The sequence below is a fragment of the Condylura cristata genome, unplaced genomic scaffold (genome assembly GCF_000260355.1).
Source record: "Condylura cristata isolate star-nosed mole 26May11 unplaced genomic scaffold, ConCri1.0 scaffold00024, whole genome shotgun sequence".
NCBI classification, from domain to species: domain Eukaryota; kingdom Metazoa; phylum Chordata; class Mammalia; order Eulipotyphla; family Talpidae; genus Condylura; species Condylura cristata.
The window spans coordinates 22,211,897-22,238,050 of NW_004567125.1; the positions used below are offsets into that span (position 1 = coordinate 22,211,897).

The window sequence follows — 26,154 nt, forward strand, 5'->3', positions numbered from 1 at the left end:
TATATACCAAATCTCCTTAATCCACTCACCTGTTACTGGACATTGAGGTTGTTTCTGTAAAAAGTGTTGTAGCAACATAGGAACACACACATTTCTTCAAATTAGTGTGTTTGCATTCTTTTAATAAATACCAAGGCATGGAAATGTTGGATCACATGGTAGAGCTGTTTTTAGTATTTTGAAGAAGTTCCATAGGAACTTAACTAGTTTACATCCCACCAAAATTGTGCAAGGTTCCTTTTTCTCTATACCTTCACCAGCATTTGTTGTTTCTAGCTTTTTGATACGGGCCATTCTTATGAGTGTGAGTTGGTATCTTACTGTGGTTTTGATTTTGCATTTCCCTGATGGTGAGTGGTGTTCGACATTTTTTCTTAATTAAGCCTGTTGCCCATCTATATGTCTTCTTTGGAGAAGTGCCTATTTATCTTTTCTGACCATTTTTTTAATTGGGTTATTTGTTTGTGTTGCATTTTGTGAGTTCTGTGTAGATTTTGGATATTAGCTCCCTGTCAGATACTTGATGTACAAATATTTTCTCCTGTTTGGTAGGATATCTTCGCTATAATGATAGTTTCTTTCATTATGCAGAGCTTTTTAGTTTGATGTCCCATTTGTTTATTTTGTTTTTGTTTACCTTGCTAAGTTGAGTTCCCCAAGGTCATCTCTGAGGTCTGTGCCATAGAGCGATTTTTCCTATGTTTTCTTCTATGTATTTTATGTGTTCAGGTCTTACATCTAAATCTTTAATCTATTTTCCTTACTTCTAGATCTTTAATAACCTACTTTGACTTAATCTTGGTATTGGGGGTGGGGAGTTTTTTGGTTTTCTGCATGTAGCTGTCCACTTTTCCCAGAACCATTTTTTGAAGAGACTTTCCTTTTTTCATTGTATATTCTTGGTTTCTTTGTCATAGATTAACTGTCCATATAAATGCAGGTTATTTCTGAGCTTTCAATTCTATTTCATGACATATTGTCATTTAAAAGCAAACATAATCATGGCCCTCCCTGGTGGCACAGTGGGTTAAGCACAGCACTAAGAAACTAAAGCCACTACTTCATGAGTTCAAATCCCGCCTGCCCCGGAGGAGATCCACATGGTGTGGCAGACCTCTCCTGACCCGCCCACTGCTCCCCTCAGCAGTGTACTTCGTCGATCTGCCTGTTCTGCTCCCCGCTCTGTCTCTGGTGAATCCTCTCACCCTCCACATCTCTGGTCTGTACCCCAGTTCCATATGAATAAATAAATCTTTAATAAAAAAAAAAAAAAAAGCAAACGTAATCCTGAACAGAATAGGGGGAAAGTACCTACTCCCACTAGCTCTGAGAGGTTAAGTCAGTTATTTTAACTACCTCTCCTCCTGTTCATTTGTGAAATTAGGGTGCTAAAAAAGAAATTAGTAACTATTGATTACCAACTATGCTGTTTAATAAATCAAGAAATGTTGATTAATTAAATGCTGAGGAAACAAAAATTTAGTCATCTTAAGTACTTAATTCACCTTAGCTCATCAATAATAAAGAATGAATAGAATTTAAATCTAACTCAAACATGTCACATTCTCTTTTATTGGATTATGTAGTTACAAATTATACTGCTGATAATTATTGCTTCTATATAAAGTTTTTGGGGATCCTACTTTCACACTATCCTCTCTTCAGTAGGGTAGATTTAGGTCTGTGCTTTGGCTCTGGGAAAGAACACAATAGAGGGTGAGTGGCGGTAGACACAATTGTGGGTATTTTGAACAAAGAAGTAGCAATTACATTCAGATTAGGTTTGGAAAAAAGAAAGGGATTCTTCTTCCTCTGCAAGTAAAGGAAATGGAATAAAGCTAAGACTATAGATAGGTTCATTTGGAGTTGGAATCATAAAAAGTTGAGAATTTCTGAAGAAAATAAGTACTCATAATAGGAATCTATAAAGGCTTAAGAAATAATGCAAAGGCTTCCTGAATGGGAAAGGAATAATACTAAGATAAATAGATGGATCATAATGCCAGTTTTTACATGGTAGTAAGCACCTATTGTCAAAGCTACACAGGATCTTCATTAGAGCACACAATGGAACAACTTTTTAAATTAATTTATGTTCTTGAACAGATAAAATATGAGAATATGTAAACCGCTCAAGAATAGTACAAAGTCATAAAATTTAACAAATGAACAGCATGTCTGAATTTATAACAGGGTAATAAAAAAACTGAGGTACAAGTAAAACCTGAGGTCCAGCTCTCCAGTGTGAGAGCTTAATGTGCTTACTGTCTTACTTAATGTATCCATTAAAATCAGTGGGCCTCAGATTTTTCATCTATAAAAGGGTTGGAATCACTGGAAACTTGACATTGAACTAGCTATAAGATGTATTCGGGTGGTCAAAAATGAGTCTACAGCATTCAGAAGGGAAGAAATAGCATGAAAAAATACAGGACTTATTTTGAAAGCAGTTGGTACATTATTTTAACTGAGATTTCATGGACAATGATGTAATGAGCAAAAATAGGAAAGTATATTTTTCTCTCCAATTATAGTTGTATACACTTTACATGCACATAGTAAATTCAGGAACTATCTTAAAGGACCTTGCACAACAAAATTATTTTGGCAGTGGGTGTGGGTATATATTCTTTTTTGTTGGTATAGAGGAATGAGGGGGACGGGTTAAGTTCAATTTGCAGCTACTTAAACTAGTTCAGAAATTTGGTTGTCAATCTTTAAATCAAAATATTTCTACCAAATACAGTTTTCAAAGCCTTTAAGACTTAGGTGATAGTAAGTTCCTAAACTGTATTTCAGAATTTAAGCTATCTTCTACCTTATACACACCTACCTATCAATAGTTAGAGGCAGAGCCAGCTCAGTAACTCAGCCTCTTCTGTTAGGTCTCAGGAGTGCTAGAGTTTCTAACTCGAGTCTCAAACTGTACTTTGAAAAGGTATCACAAAAAGATATTTACCCAAAAAAAAATTACGTGTCTGATCCCACCTCTATGACATCTAAGCTTCATGTTCTAGCAAGGATACAGTGTAATAACAGTATATTCTAAATATGGCATATAGTGAAATACTGGACTAAAACTATAAACTCATTCTGCTTCCCCTTTTGTCATATTCTTTAAGTTACAAGCAGGAAAGCACTCATTTATCTCCCTTTATTTCAGGTATCTATTTGTCAGATTTAACGTACATTGATTCAGCATACCCATCAACTGGCAGCATTCTAGAAAATGAGCAAAGATCAAATTTAATGAATAATATCCTTCGAATAATTTCTGATTTACAGCAGTCCTGTGAATATGGTGAGTACTGCACAGCCGTTCCCACACTGTGATTCTGTTGCTGTTGGTGACCACTTGCACATACAGGGAACATCAGTGTCTTCTATCCATTCTAGCATTAGTATTTATTATTATTTATTAGTGTAAAATAGTAGCTTTATTTCCTGTTCAGTATCTAACATCCTTTTTCAGAGCCTGATTTTAAGGAATTAGAGGTTTAACATTTAAATTTTTAAGCTTCATATTTTGCTCTTGTGCTGTTTTGTAGTAACTGTATTAACACAATTTACAAAATTGTTTTCTAGTATCTTCATCTCACTTGATTGCCCTGATCTATTAGATAAATATTTCTTAAATTTTTCAGTTAGACAGAAGCTGAGACCCTTGATTATAATAACAGTTGACTAACTTTTTTGAGTCCATCATAGAGAAAATAAGCAATTTTGTCCAATATCTTATGGAAGCATAGCAGAAAGAGCTTTTAGTAAGTTTGTAGGATTAGAACATGGATTGTTTTAATGTTTTAAAATGTTTGAATGCTTTCAGCTTGATGGGGAATAAAAATACGCTATTGCTGTATCTTTTTTTATGATAGTAAAAAAATGAATTTATATTATTCAATAAATTTAAAATAAATTTGCCCTAAAACCAGTTTTACTTATGTAGTCTTCATGCTACTATTCATTTGTTTTTTATCTTTTTTTAACGTAACACAAAATAGTAACATTAATCTTAATAGAAATTTTTAAGTAAGGGAAGAAAAACCATGTTTATCAATGTGAACCAGTCTAATTTTAAAAAAAGAAACAAAACTACCTTTACATGTTGCAATTAGATGTGGTTTCAGTATGAATCACAATGAAATCTCTGGGTTTTGTGGTTTTCTTTTTTAAAGAAAATTCTTGGCTGTGTAGTACTTTATTAATAGCTTTATTTTCTTTTAAATCTATGCACACAGCCTGCAATTGTTATTTTCTAAGTGTCTTTTTTTTTTTTTTTTTAAGTTTTACATTAAGCAAATTTCCTTCTAGAATCAATTTAAATTTTGGTGCCATGTGGCCTTAGTTACCTCCAAATATATTTTCGTTAGTTTAACTTCTAAAATTCTGGTTAATCATTATCAGATAATTAATGAATTATCATGTTTTGCCTAGATATACCTATGTTGCCTCATGTCCAAAAATATCTGAACTCTGTTCAGTATATAGAAGAACTACAAAAGTTTGTTGAAGATGATAATTACAAGTAGGTTGGATCTTCAAAAGTGGTTTGTATAATAACTTTGTCCTGTCCTCCATCCTTTTATCCCTTGTCTTTAAATATGTAAATCCTCCATTTTATCACACAAGGGCCTAACCCAGCAGTACACTTACAATGATAAAGGGATTAAGGTGTTTCTTTATTGTCACTTGATATGACTGAGGGAGCTACCTGTTCTTTTATTAAAAAGTATTTCAGGCCCTCCCTGGTGGCACAGCGGGTGAAAGCACAGCACAGCACAAGGGAGCTTAAGCCACTTCCGCATGCGATCCCCCCTGCCCTGGAGGAGATCCACATGGCGTGGCAGAACTCTCCTGGCCCGCCAGCTGCTCCCCTCAGCAGTGTACTTCGTCGATCTGCCTGTTCTGTACCCCGCTCTGTCTCTGGTGAATCCTCTCACCCTCCGCATCTCTGGCCTGTACCCCTATTCTGTACGAATAAATAAATCTTTAAAAAAAAAAAAAGTATTTCATCTGCACCTCCCTGATGGCCTAGGGATTAAGTTTCTTCGCTAGCTATACTGGCTCAGAGAGCTGACCCACATGGCACAGCAGACCTCTCCTGTCTCCCAGCTGCTCCCTTCAGCAGTGTATTTTGTCCATCTGCCTGTTCTGCTCCCCACACTGTCTCTGGTGAATCCTCTCAAACTGCCGCACCTCTGCCTATACCCCAGTTCTTCTACTCAAAAAAATTTTTTAAATATTTCATCTTTCTAAAACTGTTAAAAGACCTGATATTTGATATTCTAAACTTCATGCTTTATATTCAAGCATTGGGTCTTTATGGAAATTTATTTTTTGATACAGTGAAAAATTAATGAAAGTCTACAAATAAAATACTACTTTTATGGTAATTTTTTTTTGGTTTGTTTTCAATTAAGGGAATGTTAAGGGAATGTTCAACCTCATGTCTTTGGCAAAAGACATATTGTATTTGTCCAGTAAGCAACATACTTACTCTTTACTTTGTCAAAGAAAGGTCTTTATTAAAATATTTAAAAATTACTTTCAAAATAGCTGCCCATTTTTGTCCACTTAATTCCTAAGTACAATTATGTTGTAAATTACAATTACAATTTCAGGAAGCTGTCATCTGAGGCTAAAACTTTGTAGCTGTGGGGGAATTAATACCACATGAAGGATAGGGGAAGGGGTCTTTGAGGCAGTGGTCAAAGAAACAGTGAGAAACAGTTCTCTTCCCTTGAGGAAGTACAAGTAATCTGGTGTAGAGGTTTCATATGAGGCTCTGGAGAGGATAATTTTTCTAAAGATGCAATCATTTTACCTAGCCAGCAAATTAAATGTGGTAAAATCAGTGTATTTTAAGATAAGAGCCATTAAAATTATTAGGTAGAAAGTAGTTTTTATGAAAAAATATTTATATAAAAGTGACATTTATGGGGCCCTCCCTGGTGGCGCAACAGGTTAGGACGCAGCATTGCAAGTGGGCTGCTGCCGCTTCAGTACAAGTTTGATCCCCGGCCACGGAGGTGACCCACATGGCGCAGCAGACCCACTCCTGACCCGCTGCTCCCCTCAGCATTGTACTTTGTCAGTCTGCCTGTTCTGCTCCCCACTGTCTCTGGTAAATCCTCTCACTGCCCTTGCACCTCTGGGCTGTACCCCAGTTCTGTATGCACATGTAAATAAATCTTTTTTTTTTAAAGTGACATTTATTCAGAGACCTCATCTACATAGGCAGTTGGTACCAATATTACAAAATACATGCATGTATTTTAATCAAGGTCAAAACTTTCTCTACCAGCAAGGGCCTTTCTTGATTACTTCATTGTAATACTGAGCATAGTACCTTTTCTTGCTGAGTCTTCTTCACTTAGTATATGGTGCTTTGATGTTGATACAGGAGCTTGATGCTCTGACAACCTTTCACTACTGGAATTGAGATGTTTCTGCTTTTCACACTGCTGTCAGTTACCAGCTGCTACTTATAGTAATGGGATTCACCCATAGTTTCCTTTCTGTTCCCTTCTTTTTGGAGTCTGCTTTAGGGAATAGTATTATGTTTATTCCTTTTACCTTCCACCTGTTAGATTGTGAGTTTCAGAAGGGCAGGAAATCAGATCTGCCTCAGTCTGTTAAGATTACAATGCTGACCCCACATGCCCAACACAAAGCCTATTTATCAAATGAAGTAGTTCATGTAGTCTGTAACCATAGTTAATAAATTGTCAATGGAAAATGGGTAGAGGTCTGATTAATCATATATCAATTCAGCATATGTATTTTATACTGTCAAATCATTAGAACATAATTCCTCTTATTATCAAAGAAATAAAAGAACCTACAGTAGATTTATCACCAAGTATATCAGTTGTGTAGTTTTATATAAAATTATATATAGTATGGTATATGCTATCCATATAATATGGTAGGATGCTGTAAAAAGTCATAATTGATTTTCAGACAAAGGCTTCATGATGATAGGCTTTCAGGACTGTACCAAAGTTTCCTATTTCCTAAAATAGTTTCCACTGATAGGAATCATAATCTCTCTCTCTCTCTTTTTTTTTTTTTTAAAGATTTATTTATTTGTACATACAGAACTGGGGTACAGGCCAGAGTCTCAGGGGCGGTGAGAGGCCTCACCAGAGACAGAGTGGGGAGCAGAACTGGCAGATCGACGAAGTACACTGCTGAGGGGAACAGCAGGCAGGTCAGGAGAGGTCTGCCACACCACGTGGTTACCTCCAGAGCAAGCGGGAATTGAACTCATGTAGAAGTGGCTTTTAGCTCCTTAGTGCTGTGCTTCTTAACCTGCTGTGCCACCAGGGAGGGCCAGAATCATAATCTCTTTTGCTGTGGAACTCAAAACTGGATATAGCATCTTCAAAGAAACGATTAGGTAGAAAGTATTTTTATAATGTGCCAACTGATAAACTTACTAGAACTGGGATTTACCAGGAATTTTGCAAACAGCCTTTTTATTTATACAAACTTTCTTTTGATGAGTTGATTGAATTTTTAGATGGCTAGTTTTAACTAAGATAGTTTTTAAATTTTCAGTGCTACAGAAGACATTAGTGCACTCATTTAAAATTCTAGAAAAAAATTGCATATTTTTAATAATGTGAAATTTCCTGAATTTGTGTAAGGTGTCACTATAACCTTGAGTTAGATCACCAGTTAGTCATCAAGTATCTTTAGAGGTGTTAAATGTGTTTAGAAATGTTTGAGTAATTTTGTTCATGGGGTAGGTTATATTTTTAAATGACTTAATGTTTTTTCTTCTCCCTGATATTTTCAGGAATAAACTATAAAGTCAGCTTTGTATGAAAGAAATAGTCTATTAACTGTTAAAAATTGCTCTTAAAATCATGCTGATATTATAAAAATTAAGTTTTTTGAGAGAAAGTATGCTTTTCATATTTTAAATGTTAAATATTAATATAAATAATATTTTTAAATGTTTAATAACATTTTGTCAAATGTTGACTACTTTTTGCTTTTGCTTCTTTTTAAAATTCAGACTTTCGTTAAAGATAGAACCAGGCACAAGCACACCACGTTCTGCTGCTTCCAGGGAAGATTTAGTAGGTTAGTGCATAGTTTTCATGATAAGTCAGATAACAGACTAAGAAAGCCTATACTCCAAAGTAAATAAATAACTTAGCATATTTTATACTGTATTCAAAAATTTATTTTTGGTATTAAATATTTAATTTGGTATTAGATCTATTTTTTTTTAATTAAATAGTTTTACTAACGGTGTTGGTAATGTAATAGCCAACTAGTCAATGAAAATAGCAACAACAAATAGAAAATATGAAATATATGAATATCTGTTGTTTTTAATCAAAGATACATCATCCTGCACAATGAGGATTGATAATATTAAAAGATTCTGTGATACGAGAGGAAAAGTCTACTGATTTTTATAATTATAGAAGTCATTTTTACTGATTTGACTTTTTTTTTGTTTACTCTGCACCAAGTACTTAAAATATTAAAAAATAGTCCCTTAATTTACATGTTGCAACCTATGAGAATTAAGTATGCCATACATCATCAGAAGTATTACATTTAAGAGATTTATTTATTTATTGTTTAAGAAATCACTGATAAATATCTTTTTAAAATTTCAAATGCTGCCCATGGCACCAAACTTCATATTACTATATATTATAAAATATTTGAAGGCCCATCTAATGAGGTATAAAAGAAATAAGGAAACAAGCCTTGGCATTACATAGAAAGAAAAACATTCCAAGCGGTGGAAAACATTTCAAGCTAAATATTTTAAATGCTCTCCTTTATTCTTAAAGTGATAGCTTACAAATTTACTCTGGAGTTTTTTCTTATTCCTAAGTCTAAACAGTGTCAATATAGTGCTATATTCTAACCCAAATGCTTGATCTCCCTTCCTTATCTAAGAGGAAGCTACAGTTAAAGGGTCAATGTGTAAAATTAAAAGAGTGCCACACTAGGATTCAGAAGACCTGGGTGTTCAGGTTTCTTCTGTTGTATGAGACACTGAGTTTATCTCCTCTAGTTCTGCTTCATTCTCTGTAAATGAGGAAATTATTTATACTGCCTCTTTAGTACGAGTATGACAGAAATAAATGAATTTTATGTTTGGGGACTTTGTGTCTTAAGTCTTATAAATATTTTTCTTGTTAAGTGAATTAAACAGAACTAAGCTAATAGCTTAAAAACCACATTTTATGTCAAATTAAAAATAAAATAATTTTTGAGCTATTTGAATCAATATCTTTTGTCTCCTTTTCCCTTCCTTCTACTTTCTCTCCCTCCTCTCAGGCCCTGAAGTTGGAGCATCTCCACAGAGTGCAAGAAAAAGTGTGGCAGCTGAAGGAACCTTGCTACCACAAACACCGCCGTCCCCTCGAAACCTTATTCCACACGGACATAGGAAGTGCCACAGCTTGGGCTATAAGTCAGCATTTTGAATTTTTAAGTTTTTTAAGTCTTTCAGATTTTTAAGTTTTTTCTAAATGAATTTGCTTTCCATTTGTGTGATTAGCTAAATAGAAAATATTGTCCTTGCATGGCTTGATTTATATGATCATAGGCTTCTTCTGAATCAGTATAAATGTTTGCCTAAAAGTATTTATTTCTTCCTTTACAATGTTACCATAAATGAAATCAAGGAAGCACTATACCTTTTTCCTCTTAATTTTTATCTTTAGTGTCAAGACAATCATTGTTCATCTTAACCACCCTGAGGACTATAAAATTTTTATTCTAAATGCAAAGGAAAGGGAACTGGTTTTTTTGTTTAACTTCATTAACTGTGCAAGATGGTTTTCTCAAAATGAAACCCATAGTTCATCTGATTTTTGTGAAAATTTAATACTTAGTTTCCAAAAATTAATGTGAATAAAGCTAGTAGATCTGAGACTCAAGATGAAATTTAGATATTCTCCATTTTCTAGATAGATATGACTAGTCTCCAAAAAATTTTTCCTAAACCTGTTTGAAATTTTCATGGTAAATCTGTGTGTTCACCTGTATGAGAGTTTAGGAGTTGTTCAGGATAGCAAATGTTTTATAACAGTAATAAAAGTTATAAAAATACTTCTCTTTCTTTACAGTTTCATTCATAAAATGAATACAGCAGAGTTTAAGAGTGCAACATTCCCAAACGCAGGGCCACGACACCTGCTAGATGACAGCGTGATGGAGCCCCATGCTCCATCGCGGGGCCATGCGGAGAGTTCTACTCTGTCTAGTGGAATATCAATAGGTGAGGAATGATTCTCTTTGAGGCTTACAGCTTACATAAAAATGAAACTTTTAGCATAACTCAAGTGGGAAAAGGCATTAACCCCTACTACAACAAAAACATTTGACAAAAGCAAGGTAGTAGTTAGATAAAGAGCGTCTTAGTAGTAGCTGCTGAACTTAATAATTCCTGATGGCTTAAAAAGTATTTCTTATTTTTTAATCACAGAATGGAGGCATTCAGAGAATGGTGGGAAAAGAATGTGGACTGATCTAATTGACTCCTGCATGCCATTTTGATGTGGGGATGAGGAAAAAGACAGGGTTAAATCACTTAGAGGATTAGGCTATTAGCGAGGTGAAGACTGTCATTTGCTGGGAAGTGCAGTCATTTGCTGGGTTGCAAGGTATTTGTTAAAACACTAGGTTAGAGGAACTGAGAATTCTTTTCTGCATATGTTTGGTCCATACATAGTTGTCAGATAGGTATCTGAACGTTTGAATCTGGAGCTCAATGGGCTAAGGCCAGGCCTATTGATATAAAGATAGAAAATTAGCTTATTTACAATATTTCAAGCCATGGGGCTGGCAGAGGTCATCTAAGGAGAGTGTGTAAATAAATACGACATTCCAGTATTTACGGCATCTATTTCATTGTAAAGGATGGGCCACCAAAGGAAAGTAACCAAGTGCGGGACCAGTCAGAAAGCTCGGGGAGGCTGTGGTGTCAGGAAGCCCAGCATCTCCAGGCAGTGGAAAGAGTTGAATATACTAAAATCAAAAAAGAGGAGAATGAGAATGGAGACTTGTTCAATGGATTTAGTAAACTAAAAGTCACTTGAGACCTTGACAAGAATTACTTCATAGAGTATTATGGGCAATTTTCTGAAGTGTTAAGAGAATGAGAGGTAAGGTAATAGTGATAGCTATTCATAGATACCTGATATGAAAAGAAATAGAAAATCAAGACCATACTTGAAAAGAATGCAAGAGTAAAAGAGGAATTTGTTTTTATTTTTTGAACTTGTATTTTCTACATTTTCTAGATGAACATTATTTCTTTTGATAATTAGAAAATCTGTGTGGTGCTGTTTTTATTTTTCAAAAGAAATATGGAAGGAAACTCTTGCTTTATGATTTAATACCAGGTTTTTCAAAGGCTAACCCTATGACTATTAGTATGATCATGTCGTCATAGATGAACAATCAATTGAAAGAAATGCAGAAATTCATTTTATTGCACACTGACTTCCTTAACCCTTGAGAGTTCCAAACCTTGCAAAAAAAAAAAAAATACTGTTTTAAGAGCTTTCCGACGTCATTGGCATCACTGAACATTTATCCAGATGTTCCCATTTTTATGAATGAAAATGATTAAATAATGACAAGATTTACAAAATAGAATAGGGCCACATGAAATGACTGTTATGGCTGAGTTGCTTATATGCAAATCAACCTCAATCTGAAAAATAAGGCACAAAATAATAGCACTTAAAAATTTGTTTCAAAATTATTGTCGAATATATAATATTTTAATTTTTTGCCTTTGTATTCATTTTTTAATTATCTAGGGCTGTTAATTAGGTAAACAGCAAGGATCGTTAACATCTTTGATTAAGAACATAATATAGAGGTAGTACCTTCCAAGGGTACTTGTTTTTTTCAGACTTCAATATTCTAAAAAGAGAGTTAAGTCTATACGATAGGTGGTAGGTGTTCATACACATCTTTTGTTTGTTTGTGTTTTATGGGTTTAGGGTCTCCCTAAACCAAGTGTTCTTACTATACCACACCCACCACCAAAATCACGAAAGGGTTGCTGGGCCTCTGCTCAGTCAGTGATATTTCTTGCTAATGGATGTTCTAGAAGCTTGGGAACAGCTAAAGTGACGCCAAGAGTCTGTTGATCAGATTGTGGCACTGTTAGAAGTTGGTTGATCCAAAGATAGGTGACCGAAAAATGGGAAAAAGAAAAAGTAAATGAACAACCACCAATATTACTTGTTCATCTCTTAGGGAATTGTATTTTTATTGATGAAGAAAAATTGAAAAGTTTATTAACATTCACCAAAATAATTTTTTGGGTTTGTCTGCTGTCCTCCATGGGCCCAAGAAATGGAAACTAAAGTTCAGGATTCAGCAGAGAGTCATAGCTTACACAGTAAATGCCACTCTGTATCTAAGATCACCTCCAAAACACATACAGATAGCATCTGCTACAAAATAACAAGTGAAGTGTTCATCATTGAACACAACTATCAGAAGATAAATGGACTTTTTAACCCAAATTAGAGTTTCAATTAAAATGTTCTTTTTGAAAAAATTAAAATAATTAGATAATTAAATCATAATGTCCAAATATGTATTCAAAATATTTTTAAATTTAAAATAATAAAATGCATACGATTTTTTAAAATCACAAAAGGGTTTTTTTCCCTTTATTATAACTTTTATATATATTGTTAGTTAACTATGCTGTGGAGACTTTGCGAATATACTCTGGAGAAATCAATCATTGTGTAGGATGTTGGTCTAATGTAATATATATGTCCCAGATAACCTGGCTAAGGAAAGCATTATCCATTCAAACCCCATGCTTCTGGAAAATCTTATCTCTAAGTAACTCATATTAATCATGCTTAAATTTCCAGTCTTTACCACTTGATGCTACAACTTAAATTTCCAGTCTTTACCACTTGATGGTAGCATCAATTAATTCCAACAATAGATTACCTCCATTTTCTCAACCACATAGCCACATAAAATTAACTTCTGTGACTGGTATTCAATTTTTTCAAGGATGGAACTTAAGTAGGGCCATTCTAAATACACATAAGAGGTGTTACTCCAGCACGTATAATGGGTACTTTTTAGCACTACAAGTTTGCATCTTTCATGAGCACTGGTTTTGAAAGACTGATAGATAACTCAGTGTGATACATAAGGAAGATATTAATCATCTCAATTTATTGAGAGCTAGAATGGTCTCTGTAATTTTTAAATCAGTCTAAGCTGTTTTGATGTCTCAGTTCACTCCCCTACCTTTTTTGTCAGCTAATTTAAAACTATTTTTAACTGATATTCTGGCCAAAGGAATATTTTGCATTATTATAGTGACATTTTTTTTCCAACTTAGGATTTTCATTTTTTTCTACCTTGTGTCTACAGACAATGGATTTTGAAAAGAATACAAAAAGGAAAGAAATATATCATGAACTTCAAAGAATTTCACAATTATATTGGTCTTAAAGTATGACATGCCTAATAAAGAAAAGTTTTGTGCTCTGATCATATAAAAATTATTAGTTTGATACTGATAATCAGTTAGGGTTATAAGTAGACATGCAAAAATGTGTTTTGTTATTTTGTTAATTTAGATAATTTTATCAACTATACCATAATATATTGCAGAATAAATCTAACAGCAGTAATAGCAGAATGAAGGATTAATATATGGGTGTTTGCCCACAGATAACATGATTGTAATTTTTGGGGAATAGAATTTATTTTTGAAATACAATATCTGAACTATAATTCCAGTGTCTAAAAAATAGAGGCACTTTTGGTTTCAGGTAGCAGTGATGGTTCTGAACTAAGTGAAGAGACCTCATGGCCTGCTTTTGAAAGGTAAGAAAGATTGTTCGTTTCAACTACCTTGTTTGTCTTAAAATATGATAACATAAATTTTTAAGAGATGGGTTACTTATCTCTGAGAGACTAGAGATAAGTAGCTTCCTGCTGGTGGCAGAAATTAGAAGTTGATTATTTAATTCTGGAATTGAGTCTTATCTAATAAATATTTGTATATTTGGTGGCTTCATACATGCATTTGAATTTTAGTATATTAAAATTGTAATTTAAAGAGAGTAAGTCACAAGCAACTTATGGATTCAAAAGTAAAGTTATCGTCTTAAATTCTGGGTCATTTCAGTAATTTTAAAGCACTCAGTGGAATCATCAACTTCATTATCTGCTGCTTTGTCAAGGGCAAAATGACTTGGTAAATTTTAAAATGAACTATAAGTAAAGCATCCTGAAATTTGAATTTAACTGATCAGTAATTCAAAGTTTGCACAGAATGCACAGATATATATACTAGAATACGTATGTTGCTTTCCTTTCTTCTCCTTTCCTTATTGCTTTAAACTGTAAAAAAAAAACCATTATGTTTACAGTAAATATGCTATTTTGATTTTCCAATATAATATGGCCCTAAAAATGTAGCCAAACAGTGCAAATGATGGTGATTTACTAAAAGCCCACTAGGACTTTTGACCAAAATATTTTCCTGTCCTTTGTATTTAAACTAAATAAGCAACCTAAGTTTCATTTAGAATAAATTTTAAATGTCATATTAAAACTGATGAGTTGAAGGTACTTAGTCATCTAACTCCCTAGCATTCACTTTTTAATCAGAAGAAAAGTTAAACTGTGCATTTGAAATCATATTTGAGTTAGCTACTTTCATTAAAAAATTAGATTCTTTTTTTTTTTTTAAAGATTTATTTATTTATTCATACAGAACTCTGGGGTACAGGCCAGAGTTGCAGGGGCAGTGAGAGGCTTCACCAGAGACAGAGTCGGGGGCAGAACAGACAGATCAACGAAGTACACTGCTGAGGGGAGCAGCAGGCGGGTCAGGAGAGGTCTACCACGCCATGTGGTCACCTCCGGGGCAGGCGGGGATTGAACTCATGCAGAAGTTGCTTTTTTTGATTTCTTAGTGCTGTGCTTTAACCCGCTGAGCCACCAGGGAGGGCCAAAAAAATTAGATTCTTGATGAAATTTCATAAAGATTATGATCTTTTACTTGTAAACCCAGTATTTCAAAGTATTTTTTATTCTTCCTCCTGTGATTGTCAGTGTTATCAGATTTTGTTCTCTTCATTTGGGGGAATTCTTAACTTGTTTTTACATATTATTTTTCTTCCAACTTTCTCTTTCACTTTCTTTATTTGGGTTTGCCTAAAACAGGAAAAATTCAAGAGTTGCCTCTGGCTGGCTGGCTGAATTTGTACAAATTGTCTTTAGTTCTTTCCCTCTAGAAAGAACCTAGTAGCATCAGATGTTGATTATAGAGTATATTAGTATCTTTGGATAAAAAATTTTAATGAACAAAATTGTTCTCGGATTGCCTGTGTTATAAGTGAGTAATCAGATTGGTTGTGTAAAATAATCTGTTCTCATCCCACCAGGTTGAAGAGAGTATTTAATTGTGTTGCTTTCTTGTTTTGTTTTCTCAAAACAATACTTCTCTTTTGAGAGCAATCAGTGATATCCAACAAGATTCAAATATAAATAGTAACAAAAGAATTAGGATCTAAAACACTGCTTATGGATAGTGAACTTGCAAACAGTTACCCTGAATGTTAAACAATGCCATTTTCTGTACTTTTTCTAGACAGCACATATGTTGTGTCCTGAATTGTTAAAATAATGCTTTTTCTTTTAAATATCATTTATCAACCATGCTACTTTTGGCTTTTCCCGGGCAAAGAAGACAGCAGTTTATCTTTACGTGTGTGTGTGTGTGTGTGTGTGTGTGTGTGTCTGTGTGTCTGTGTCTGTGTCTGTGTCTGTGTTTTTGTCTGTATATGTATGTGTGTGTATTTCCTTTTTTATGTATTATATGTTACTGATTTTTATCATTTATTCATTTTGGTTGTAGAAATATTACTCAGTTTAATCTATTAGTTTTCTTTGCTTTAATATAAAGGATAGAGAGGAAAAATAACGTGGTTAGGCCACATTAATTTTAAGTTTCCATACCTTATTACTTTTAGGTGTCTTCATAGGGACATAAAAGAAAATTATTTATATAAACCCAGGTATTATATTCAAACTGGAATCCAGGAACTAGAATAGAAACAAAATAATTTTGGAAGTATATTTCAGCTTCTGATGTTATTTGGTTATAAAGAGCTCCTTAGTTATTTTAGCAGATTGGTGAAAGTGAATGTGTATATAAATATGTGGTATATGTACTAAGCTCCTATAAGTATTTCTAGACTCAATAGTGGAAAGAAAAATAATTTATGTCTATGCTGCATGCTTTAAAAAAGAGAGAGGAACAATCATAATCTGACCTTTTCTAAGATTACACAGACATTATTATACTGTTCTAGGTATTGACTATGATTTTGTGATTAAAAGTATATGTAATATATACAATTTATAATGGAATCCAACAGGAACAGATTATACCATTCTCTCGGCCCGGTGACAAGAGTGGCACGAAATGGCTATCGAAGCCACATGAAGGCCAGCAGGTACATTCCCCTGTATTCAGGGGTCACAGGAACTCCCCTCTGGTGTTGGTGACTGGCTTAATGGGTGTGGTCTCACTTTACTTCTGTTCTTTCTCAACTGATTTAAAGCTAAACAAAATGCCCAGGAAAACTTTCCAAGATTTAATCCCAGCAATAAATTTGAACGATTCTTTTGATCCACGGAGCTAATTGTTAAAGCCTATGTCTTCGTATCACATTTAAAAGTAATTTCAAGGTAGCTTATTTAACTGCATAGCTCTTCTAATGCTGTGAGCAGCACAAAAAATCTGCTTGTTAGTCAAAGACAGCAAAGCATTTTACTTTACTAATAAGTCTCACTGGATTTGCCTTTTAAAATAATTTTTCAGATGTATTACAGTTCCTAAATTTGGAGAAGTCTGTTTCCTTAACTAATATTTGTATATTTCAACTTATGTTCATTCAATTATTCATCTAGTTAAACTGGATCTCTTTCTGCACTTACTGGCTGCAGGAGAAAACTAATGTAGTAGATTGATGGGAGGCTGGAAGTCAGTGGTAATAGGTAATCATCCAACTCATAATACAACAAAACCACAACCGTTAAGAAGGAAGCTTTGTGTCAGTTGGATGGTGTCTGACCTTCTTGTGTATACCTTTCTGAGTATATAGCTCTATCATCAAATTTCTAGTTTTTTTTTTTAATTACAGATTTTTATTTATATGTGCATACAGAACTGGGGTACAGGCCAGAGGTGCAGGGGCAGTGAGAGGAGGATTCACCAGAGACAGAGTGGGGAGCAGAATAGGCAGATCGATGAAGTACACCGCTGAGGGGAGCAGCAGGCGGGTCAGGAGAAGTCTGGCCACGTGGTCAGTTCCAGGGCAGGCGGGGATCGGAACTCATGCAGAAGTGGCTTTAGCTTCTTAGTGCTGTGCTTTAACCCGCTGCGCCACCAGGGAGGGCCCTGTTTTAGGTTTTTAAGTCACTTTGAAGACACCTAAATAATCATTAAGGGATAAACTGGCAAACACTAGTTTTTTGCTTTCAAATCACCAGAGGATGAGAGAGTTTTAGTAATGTGAATGTTTTGAGTCTTGTGGAAGTCATACTTGTTTTAAAACAGAATCTTAAATGACTGGGGGAAAATATTTAAATGTGTTTTTTGTGTGTGATGCTTTTCTTAAGATAAATGAAAGTAAATCTTGCATTTTAGAATTGTTCCTTTCTTGAAGAACTGTTTGGCTATAATCAGACACACTTTGACAGCTTTTAAATGTCACTAAAATTTCTGGCACAAAACCAATTTTTAAAATATGTTGTTATTGCCGTAATTACTTCTTTCAGCTATTTTACAATTAAGTACAGGTCTTTCTTCTCCTTTTCTGAACTTCTACCAATTATTTTTAGTTTTAGTTTTTTATGTTTAAATACTTTTAATAAATGGAACTTTATCTATCCCGCTAGGACTTAGTGTTTCTCATGGGGAAAAAAGATCACAGCAGTGATGCAATGTTACATGTTAAGAAGTTTTAAATTCTTAATAAAAAGTAAATTACGGTATTGTTTCTAAATAATATTTGTTCAAATGTGTATTAAAATATGTTTTTACCACCTGCTGATTTAATCACTTCCTGATTAACTTTTAAATATCCTGACAACTTATAAATATCAGACCAATAAACCTTTTTAATTGTCATTGACTTCTCATTCTGAGTAAAGCAATACATTTTAAAATTAAGAATAATTACATTTTGTTTTATATATAAAAGTATCTGTTTGATAACTACTATAGAGTAAGTGCTTATATTTTCTTTTCTTCATTTTACTGTTACAGTTCTGCAGAATCAGAAGACTTGGCAGTACATTTATATCCAGGAGCTGTTACTATTCAAGGTGTCCTCAGGAGAAAAACTTTGTTAAAGGAAGGCAAAAAACCTACAGTAAGATTTTGTTACTTTTTTTTTTAAAGATTTGTTTTATGTATGCTTACAGAACTGAGGTACAGGCCAGCGTTGTGGTGGGTAAGAGGATTCACCAGAGACAAAGTGGGGAGCAGAACAGGCAGATTGACAAAAATACACTGCTGACAGGAGCAGTGGGTGGGTCAGAAGAGGTCTGCCATGCCATGTGGGTCAGCTCCCTGGCCAGGGATTGAACTTGTGCTACAGTGGCTTCAAAGAGCTTCATAATGCAGTGCTTTAATCTATTGTGCCACCAGGGAGAGCTCAATTTTGTTACATTTTTAACATGCATCTAAGAATATGTAAATTCATAGGGGCCTTAAAAATACACTGAGACAGTTGATGCTAAAAATGCAGCTTCCGTATGACCCAGTAATCCCATTCCTAGGTATCTACCCAAAAGACACAAAAACACTGATTCAAAAAGACAGCTGCACCCCCATGTTTAATGCTGCTTTATTTACAATAGGAAAGACATGGAATCAACCCAAATGCCCAAAAGTAGATGACTGGATTAAAAAGATGTGGTAAAATACACAATGGAATATTACTCATGTTGCCTTTTGCAGCAACATGAATGGAGCTAGAAGGGATCATGCTTAGTGAAATAAGCCAGAAAGAAAAAGAAAAATACCAGATGATTGCACTCATAGCAGGAATATAAAGGACCGGGGGGGGGGGGAAATAATAATAATGGACAACTATGTACCAGAGACATTTTATGGGGGTGGAGTGGGGAATGGAATCAAAAATGGGAGCAGAGGGAGTACACATGGTGATGGCACACTGGTGATTTGGTGTGGTGAGGGGGAAGCCCACGAGGATTACAACTGAGTTGGGAAAATGCACAAAATGATGTAAAAATAAACTACTGTATTATTTTTAAAAATTCATATATATATATATATATAAAGACAGTTGAAATAAAGTCAGATCAGTAGTAGACTTGAAGTAATTTAAAATGAATGTTTGCTTAATTATGTTTCTTAAAGTGTTATTATACCTGCTATGTAGGTTTAGTGAAGTCATACATTAAAAATGCTTAAACCAAGGTAAACTTGTACTAATCTGTGCCCCTAATGTAGTTCATTACTCGACTACTAGTGAACTACCCAGCATGTCACTGAGGCATTACCACACCTGTGTGTGCCCGATGCTAGGGATACAGCAACAAACAAGATGAGACAGTGTGTCTTTGATAGGCAACTGCATTCCATTGAGGAAAAATAGAAAATAAACAAGGCATTTGAACAAAGAAGGTAAGTTGGCCTTGTGAAGATTTGGAGTTCAGGAGATAAGAAGGCCTAGATTGTTGAAGCACTGACAGTGAAGGTTAGCCAGAGCAAAGGCAGATGTGATGAATAAGCAGAAGACTGGTGCAATAGCAGCTACTAGGTTTTGGCCTGAGCAAGGTGACTGACTGTTGGGGATATTTTTTGAAGTCAGGAAAAGTTTTTAGGTGGCATATAAGTCTTGGTCAAGTTCAGTTTAATATTCTTAGAAGACTTTAAAATAGAGATGTCAGTTTGGCTTTATGAAAAGTTGTTTAAAAGTCTGGCACAGAAGTAGTGGCGAAAGGTGGAGATTTGGGAGTCTTTGATAGTTCTTGAAATATGAAATGGCATGAGAGATTATCTACGAAGAAAATGAGCTGAAATTGAGCTGAGAAAGAAAACAGGATGGGGGATAGAACTCTGTAGCATTTAAAGATCTCTTGTGTGTAAAGGAAAATAAGAAACTATTATTATAGAAACCCAGCAGGTGAAGTATTTCAAGAAGGAAAGAATGGCTGGCTATGTTCAATGCTACTAAGAATCCTGACTACAGTAGGAACAGAGGCTTTGAATAAAATATTAGTGATAAATGTTCATCTGCCACGTGGAAGTAAATTGGGAAGAAAAGTGGGCAAAAGTGGAATCAGGAGACAGTCTTGCAAGAGATTATGCTGTGAAAAGGAGCAGAGAAACTGGTGGTGTCTGATGTGTTAAAAGGAGACTTTTAAAGATGGTAACACACGTTTGTATAATGGTGGTAAAGAGAAAGAAGTTGAGATACAGTAGTGAGAAGAATGGATTGTAAAAGCGCATTCCTGGAGAAAGTGACAAATAGTACACATCTAGGTTATAAAAGTAGGGCAAAGTTTCTCCTTTGACAGAAGCAGGGTTATCTATTCTGTTAGGAAGAAAGACTGAGTGTTTCTATGTAGGTGGTCAAATGATCTGTGAAGATGTGGTCATCCTCAACAGATACCCATCCACTTTTCCCTAGGATGTATGCAATGACATTGTTGGAGGTAGAATATTAAAATTTTAAAAAGAAAATGTGAACTAGAGTAAAAAGACTTCATCGAATATAAATAAATAATTTCCACTTGACACTAGTAGTCATAATCTTTATCAGTTGATCTGATTATGTGATTCTCCAGCAACATTCAGCATCTAGATGTGGTGCCAAGTAATCAGAAGGTTAGATTTAATTAGGGTTAGGACTTTACTAGGAGACAGGAAACAGTGAGGTGTTTTGTATTTGAAAAGGAGTACACATTTACTAGACAATGTAGTGTCGGCTAAATATGAAGCAGGAGGAGAGAGGATGCAGAAGTGGGAGGGAGTCGCACTACTAGATAATATTAAAAAGTGGTAGGATGAGATCATGAATTATCTTTTTAAAAGTACTGTATTGTATTAAATGGAAATGGTAGGAATATTTGAGGTAAAGATTTCAGAAGCTATAATACTCTTAGGATTGGGCTGGAATGACTGGCATGGAGTAAAACTAAAGATCATTAACACTAAGAACGGTAAACTGAGAAGCCAGAGCATTTCACTAGTATATTTGTGTGTGTGTTCTCTCCAGGTAGCATCTTGGACGAAATATTGGGCAGCTTTATGTGGGTCACAACTTTTTTATTATGCTGCCAAATCTCTAAAAGCTACAGAAAGAAAACATGTAAGTATTCTTCCTCTGAATTGTTAACAGTTTCACATCCTCTTTATGGTTTTAAAGAGAGTAGTAGTCCTAATGGAACTGTTTGATTTTTTTTTTTCCATAGTCGAATCCAGAATTTCTACACCTATTTGTGTATGAGTATGGTAATGGATTGACTTAACTAGTAAGACCATTCGTTCCAAGAAAGGCCTTAGAGTAACTATGTTGAAGTATCTTTTTTTTTTTATAACAGTTTATTTTTACATCATTTTGTACATTTTTTTTTCCCATCTCAATTGTAATCCCCGCGGGTTTCCCATCACCAAGTCACCCGTGTGCCATCACCATAATCCTGTGCACTTCCCTCCCCACCCCCACACCCCCATTTTTGATCCCATTCCCCACTCCAACCCCGCAAAATGTCTCTGGCATATGGTTGTTCATTATTTTGTTATTTTCTCGCCTGGTCCATTATACTCCTGCTATGAGTGAAACCATCCGGTATTTTCTTTCTCTTTCTGGCTTATCTCACTAAGCATGATCTTTTCCAGCTCCATCCAAGTTGCTGCAAAAGACATGTGTTTCTCTTTTTTGGTTGCTGAGTAATATCCCATTGTATATATGTACCACATCTTTTTAATCCAGTCATCTACTTTTGGCATTTGGGCTGCTTCCATGTTTTTCCAATTGTAAATAAAGCAGCAATAAACATGGGGGTGCAGGTATCTTTTTCACTCGGTGTTTTTGTGGAACCTTCCTGTAAAGTTTTGAACTTTTTTCTTTTCTTTTGTGCATGCTGCTTCATTTTTATATGCCAGTGACACAGTCTTTTAAAAGAATAATTTTCCATGTTGCATTAATGAAATTTCTCTCAATGGAATTTCTAAACCATCTACTTTGGGGGAAATTAAGTGGTTTACCGAACTAACAAAGATTGAGCCAGTAAAAAAAAGTTCTTTTTCTACTTAATAAATTAGCCAAATAATTTTGTATAATTCAGAGAAGTTCTCACATAGCCACTCTGGATTCTATCCAGTAGGCTATTACAAAGAAGTAGCTATTCAAACTAAAAATTTTTCCCCTAAATAGACAAATTAGATAAAATTGATGGGATACCTGAATTTGTCATCTAGTTGATGCATAAATCTCTGTATTTGGCATTGTTGCGTTGTGCCAAATACAAATGCATTGTGATAATGTGGAGTTTTAATTAAATAATTTTTTTCTGACAGATAACAGTTATGAAATGTTTAAAAGTTAGAGCATAGTGGGTTGTGAGGAAATCAAAATTGAGTTCTAAGGAACATCTTTTCTAGGTAAAACTTACTATTAAAGAAAGAATTGTAAGAACAAGAATACAGGGACTAGTCATGATTTTGTTTATTATCACTTTTAGGATAGAAGAGATAAGGCATAGAAGTAAAAATAATAGAGAAAAAATAATTTTCAGAGAAAGTTAAAAATACAGGTAAAATTAATGAAAATACTGTGTGTAAACAGCAAATAAATGTTTAAATCTATTATATAAACATAGCATCACCTATGTGAGCTTACCTAAAGCTTAATTTGAATCTAATCATGAGGAAACAATGGAATCCAGATTGTAGGAATTCTACAAGACAACTGGCTTATATTATTAAGACTAAAGTTTGGCAGCTGGAATGGGAAAGGGGGGCAGAAAAAGTGTTTTAGATTAAAAGATTAAGGAACCATGACAACTTAATGAATACGTGTACGTTGGTTGAATCCTGGAAGTTATTTTTTTTTTAAACAGCTATAGTATCATAATTAGGAAAACTGAAGAGATTTTTTTTATTATAATAGTTTATTTTTACATCATTTTGTGCCTTTTCCCATCTCAGTTGTAATCTCCATGGGCTTCCCATCACCAAATCACCCATGTGCCATCACCATAGTCCAGTGTATTTCCCTCCCCCCACTGTTTTTGATCCCATTCCCCACTCCACCCCATAAAATGTCTCTGGTATATAGTTGTTCATTCCTCTCCCCGCCTCCTGATCCCCTCTCACCACTCCCCACCCCCCACCAGCCCTTTATGTTCCAGCTATGAGTGAAAAACATCCAGTATTTTTCTTTTTCTTTCTGGCTTATTTCACTAAGCATGATCCTGAAGAGATTTTTAACATGGACTTTTTTTTATGACTATAGCTATTAAATTTCTAAGATTGACATTGTAGTTATATATGTATATGAAATACTTAATATTCTGTGTTATACTCTGCAATTTAGGTTTGTTTGTTTTTTTTTTTAAGATCTATTTATGCTTACAAGAACTGGGGTACAGTTAGAGGTGTGGAGCAGGTGAGAGAATTCACCAGAGACAGAGTAAAGAACAGAACAGATGGATCAACTGAAATACACTGCCGAAGGGTGCAGCAGGCGAGAAAGGAAAGGTCTGCCCCACCATGTGGGCCACCTCCCTAGATGGGGGTTGAACTCATGCTGCAGTGACTGCAACCAGCTTCACAGTGTTGTGCTTCAACCTGTTGTGCCACCAGGGAGGGCCCAAACTTAGGTTTAAATGTTCAAGTGGTCAAATAATACAGGGTAGATCAAGGATATAGTGACAGTCAGGTTACTGTTCTTTAAACTTATCTTTAGTTTGACTTTTTCCAAATTAAAGGCAAGAGGAGAAATTGTCTCATACCTGTTCGTATATGTACATAAATGCAGAATGGGGACATCAAAGATGATAATATAACATTGACCTTGGTGTTAAAAAATAAAGTCAGTGGGAGGCCCAAGAGGATTACAACTGAGATGGAAAAAGGCACAAAATGATGTAAAAATAAACTATTTATCATTAACAACAAAAAAACTCCTGGAATACAAAATCACAAAAATAACATCATCCACATTAGCAGAATTTTTTTTTCAGTCTTTACACTCTATTACTTAGTGTGCAAAACTTAACCTACCCTCTCCCAAACCTCCCATGCTATCCCCCTATTCCTTTCTGCTCCTCTTTTCTCCCTCTCCCCTGTTCCCTCTGGTAACTAGTATATTTTTCACTAAATTAGGAATTGTTTTTGCTGTGCTTTGCTAGAATGTTTTTTGATTATTTGTATCTCATAGAAATGAAACCATCTTCTATCTTTTCATTTCTAACTTATTTCACTTCCATCCATGATGTCCCAGAAGGCACTTTTTTGTATTTTTTAATAAGTTGAGTAGTGCTCCACTCCATGATTTCTTTATCCAGTCATTTGTCGTTGGGTGTTTAGTTTAGGTTCATGACAAGGCAATTGTGGACAGTGCTGCTGTGTGTGTTAGTTCTTTCATACTCTTTGTGTAAATACCTAGCAGAGGTATTGCTGGATTGTATGAAGTTTGCATTTTTATCTTTCTAGGAAATCTCCATACCATTTTCCATAGAGGTTAAGCCAGATAGCATTTCCTCCAACAGTGAATGAAGAGTTCCTTTTTCTCCACATCTGTACCAACATTTGTGGTTTCCATCCAGTTTGATGTAGGCTATTTTTACAAGAGTACAGTGCTAGCTAATGGTTTGGGTTGTATTTGCCTTTGAAATTAGTGATGTTGAACAATTTTTCATGTGCTTGTATGCCGTCTGAATGTCATCTTTAGAAGAATATCTTTAGGTCTTTCACCAATTTTTTGATTGGGTTGTCTTTTTTGGTTTGGTTGTGTAAGTACTTTGTATATTTTGGCAATTAGCCCCTTATCAGATAATGTGGTATGTAAATATCTTCTCCCAGTCTCTTAGATTGCCTTTTGTTTTTATGATTTTTTTGTTTTAAGTAGAAAATCCTTTTAGTTTAAGGTAATCCCACTTGTTTATTTTTGCCTTTAGTTTCCTGCCATTGGAGTTACCTCCTCAAATGTCTTTTTAGTAGTGTCCTGTTGTGTACGCCCTGTATTTTAAGGATTTTATGGTTTCGTTTTTTTATATCCAGATCTCAAATCCATTTTTGTGTATGTGCTTAAATATGGATTAATTTTTGTGCATGTGCTTAAATATGCATCATTTCATTTTTTTTAATGTGACTATCCATGTTTCCCAGCACTATTAGTTAAAGAGGCTTTCTTTTTCCCTTGTATGGTCATGACTTCTTTGTTCTTTGACTCCATATTTGTGTAGTTTTATTTCTGGACATATGTCCTATTTCATTGGTCTGTGTTTTTGTTTTTGTTCCAATTTCACACTGATTACTGCTATGTGGTACAGTTTGAAGTCAGAGAATGGGGTATCTCCACTTTTCTCAGGATTGCTGGGCTGCTTTGTAGTTAGATACATATTTTATAACTGTATTTCCTTGAAAAAGTCATTGGAATTTTGATAGGTGTTGTATTGAATTTATTAATTGCTTTTGATGATATGGCCATTTAATGATGTTGGGGTGGCTTTCCAGTTCATGTCTTCTTCTTTTCCTGTATCAAAGTTTTAAAGTTTTCAGTGTATAGTCCTTCACTCCTTCACAAAATTTACTGCCTGATACTTCATTCTTTTGGGTATGAAAGAACTGGAACTGCCTTCTTATTCATTGTTCATATATAAAAATACAACTGATTTTGTATCCTGCCACTTCACCGTATGTACTGATTATTTCTAGCAGTTTTTGGTAGAGTCCCTTTGGGGTCCTCTCTGTTTATCGACATGTCATCTGTGAATACTGATACTTTTGCTTCTCTTTTGGTTTGGGTTCCTTTTATGTCTTTTTCCTTCCCCTAATTATAAACACCCAAAATATTTATTAAGGAAATACTTAAGGTAAAAAACAACAAATTAGAG

The 26,154-nt window shown here is 34.6% G+C and overlaps 1 protein-coding gene across 5 annotated transcripts in view; it reads left to right on the forward strand.

Annotated features, from left to right (window-relative positions):
- RALGPS2 (Ral GEF with PH domain and SH3 binding motif 2) overlaps positions 1–26,154 on the forward strand; it is a 128,785-nt gene that overhangs the window by 92,380 nt on the left and 10,251 nt on the right. For 3 of the 5 annotated variants that reach the window (XM_012729104.1, XM_004688515.2, XM_012729105.1), the window contains 9 exons: positions 3,164–3,301; positions 4,435–4,525; positions 8,027–8,094; positions 9,316–9,451; positions 10,110–10,261; positions 13,812–13,866; positions 16,431–16,508; positions 18,326–18,431; positions 21,309–21,401. In XM_012729104.1, the coding sequence (XP_012584558.1) occupies positions 3,164–3,301; positions 4,435–4,525; positions 8,027–8,094; positions 9,316–9,451; positions 10,110–10,261; positions 13,812–13,866; positions 16,431–16,508; positions 18,326–18,431; positions 21,309–21,401 (917 nt within the window). The remainder of the gene's footprint in view (positions 1–3,163; positions 3,302–4,434; positions 4,526–8,026; positions 8,095–9,315; positions 9,452–10,109; positions 10,262–13,811; positions 13,867–16,430; positions 16,509–18,325; positions 18,432–21,308; positions 21,402–26,154) is intronic. The other 2 variants (XM_012729106.1, XM_012729107.1) reach the window with 1 other exon arrangement.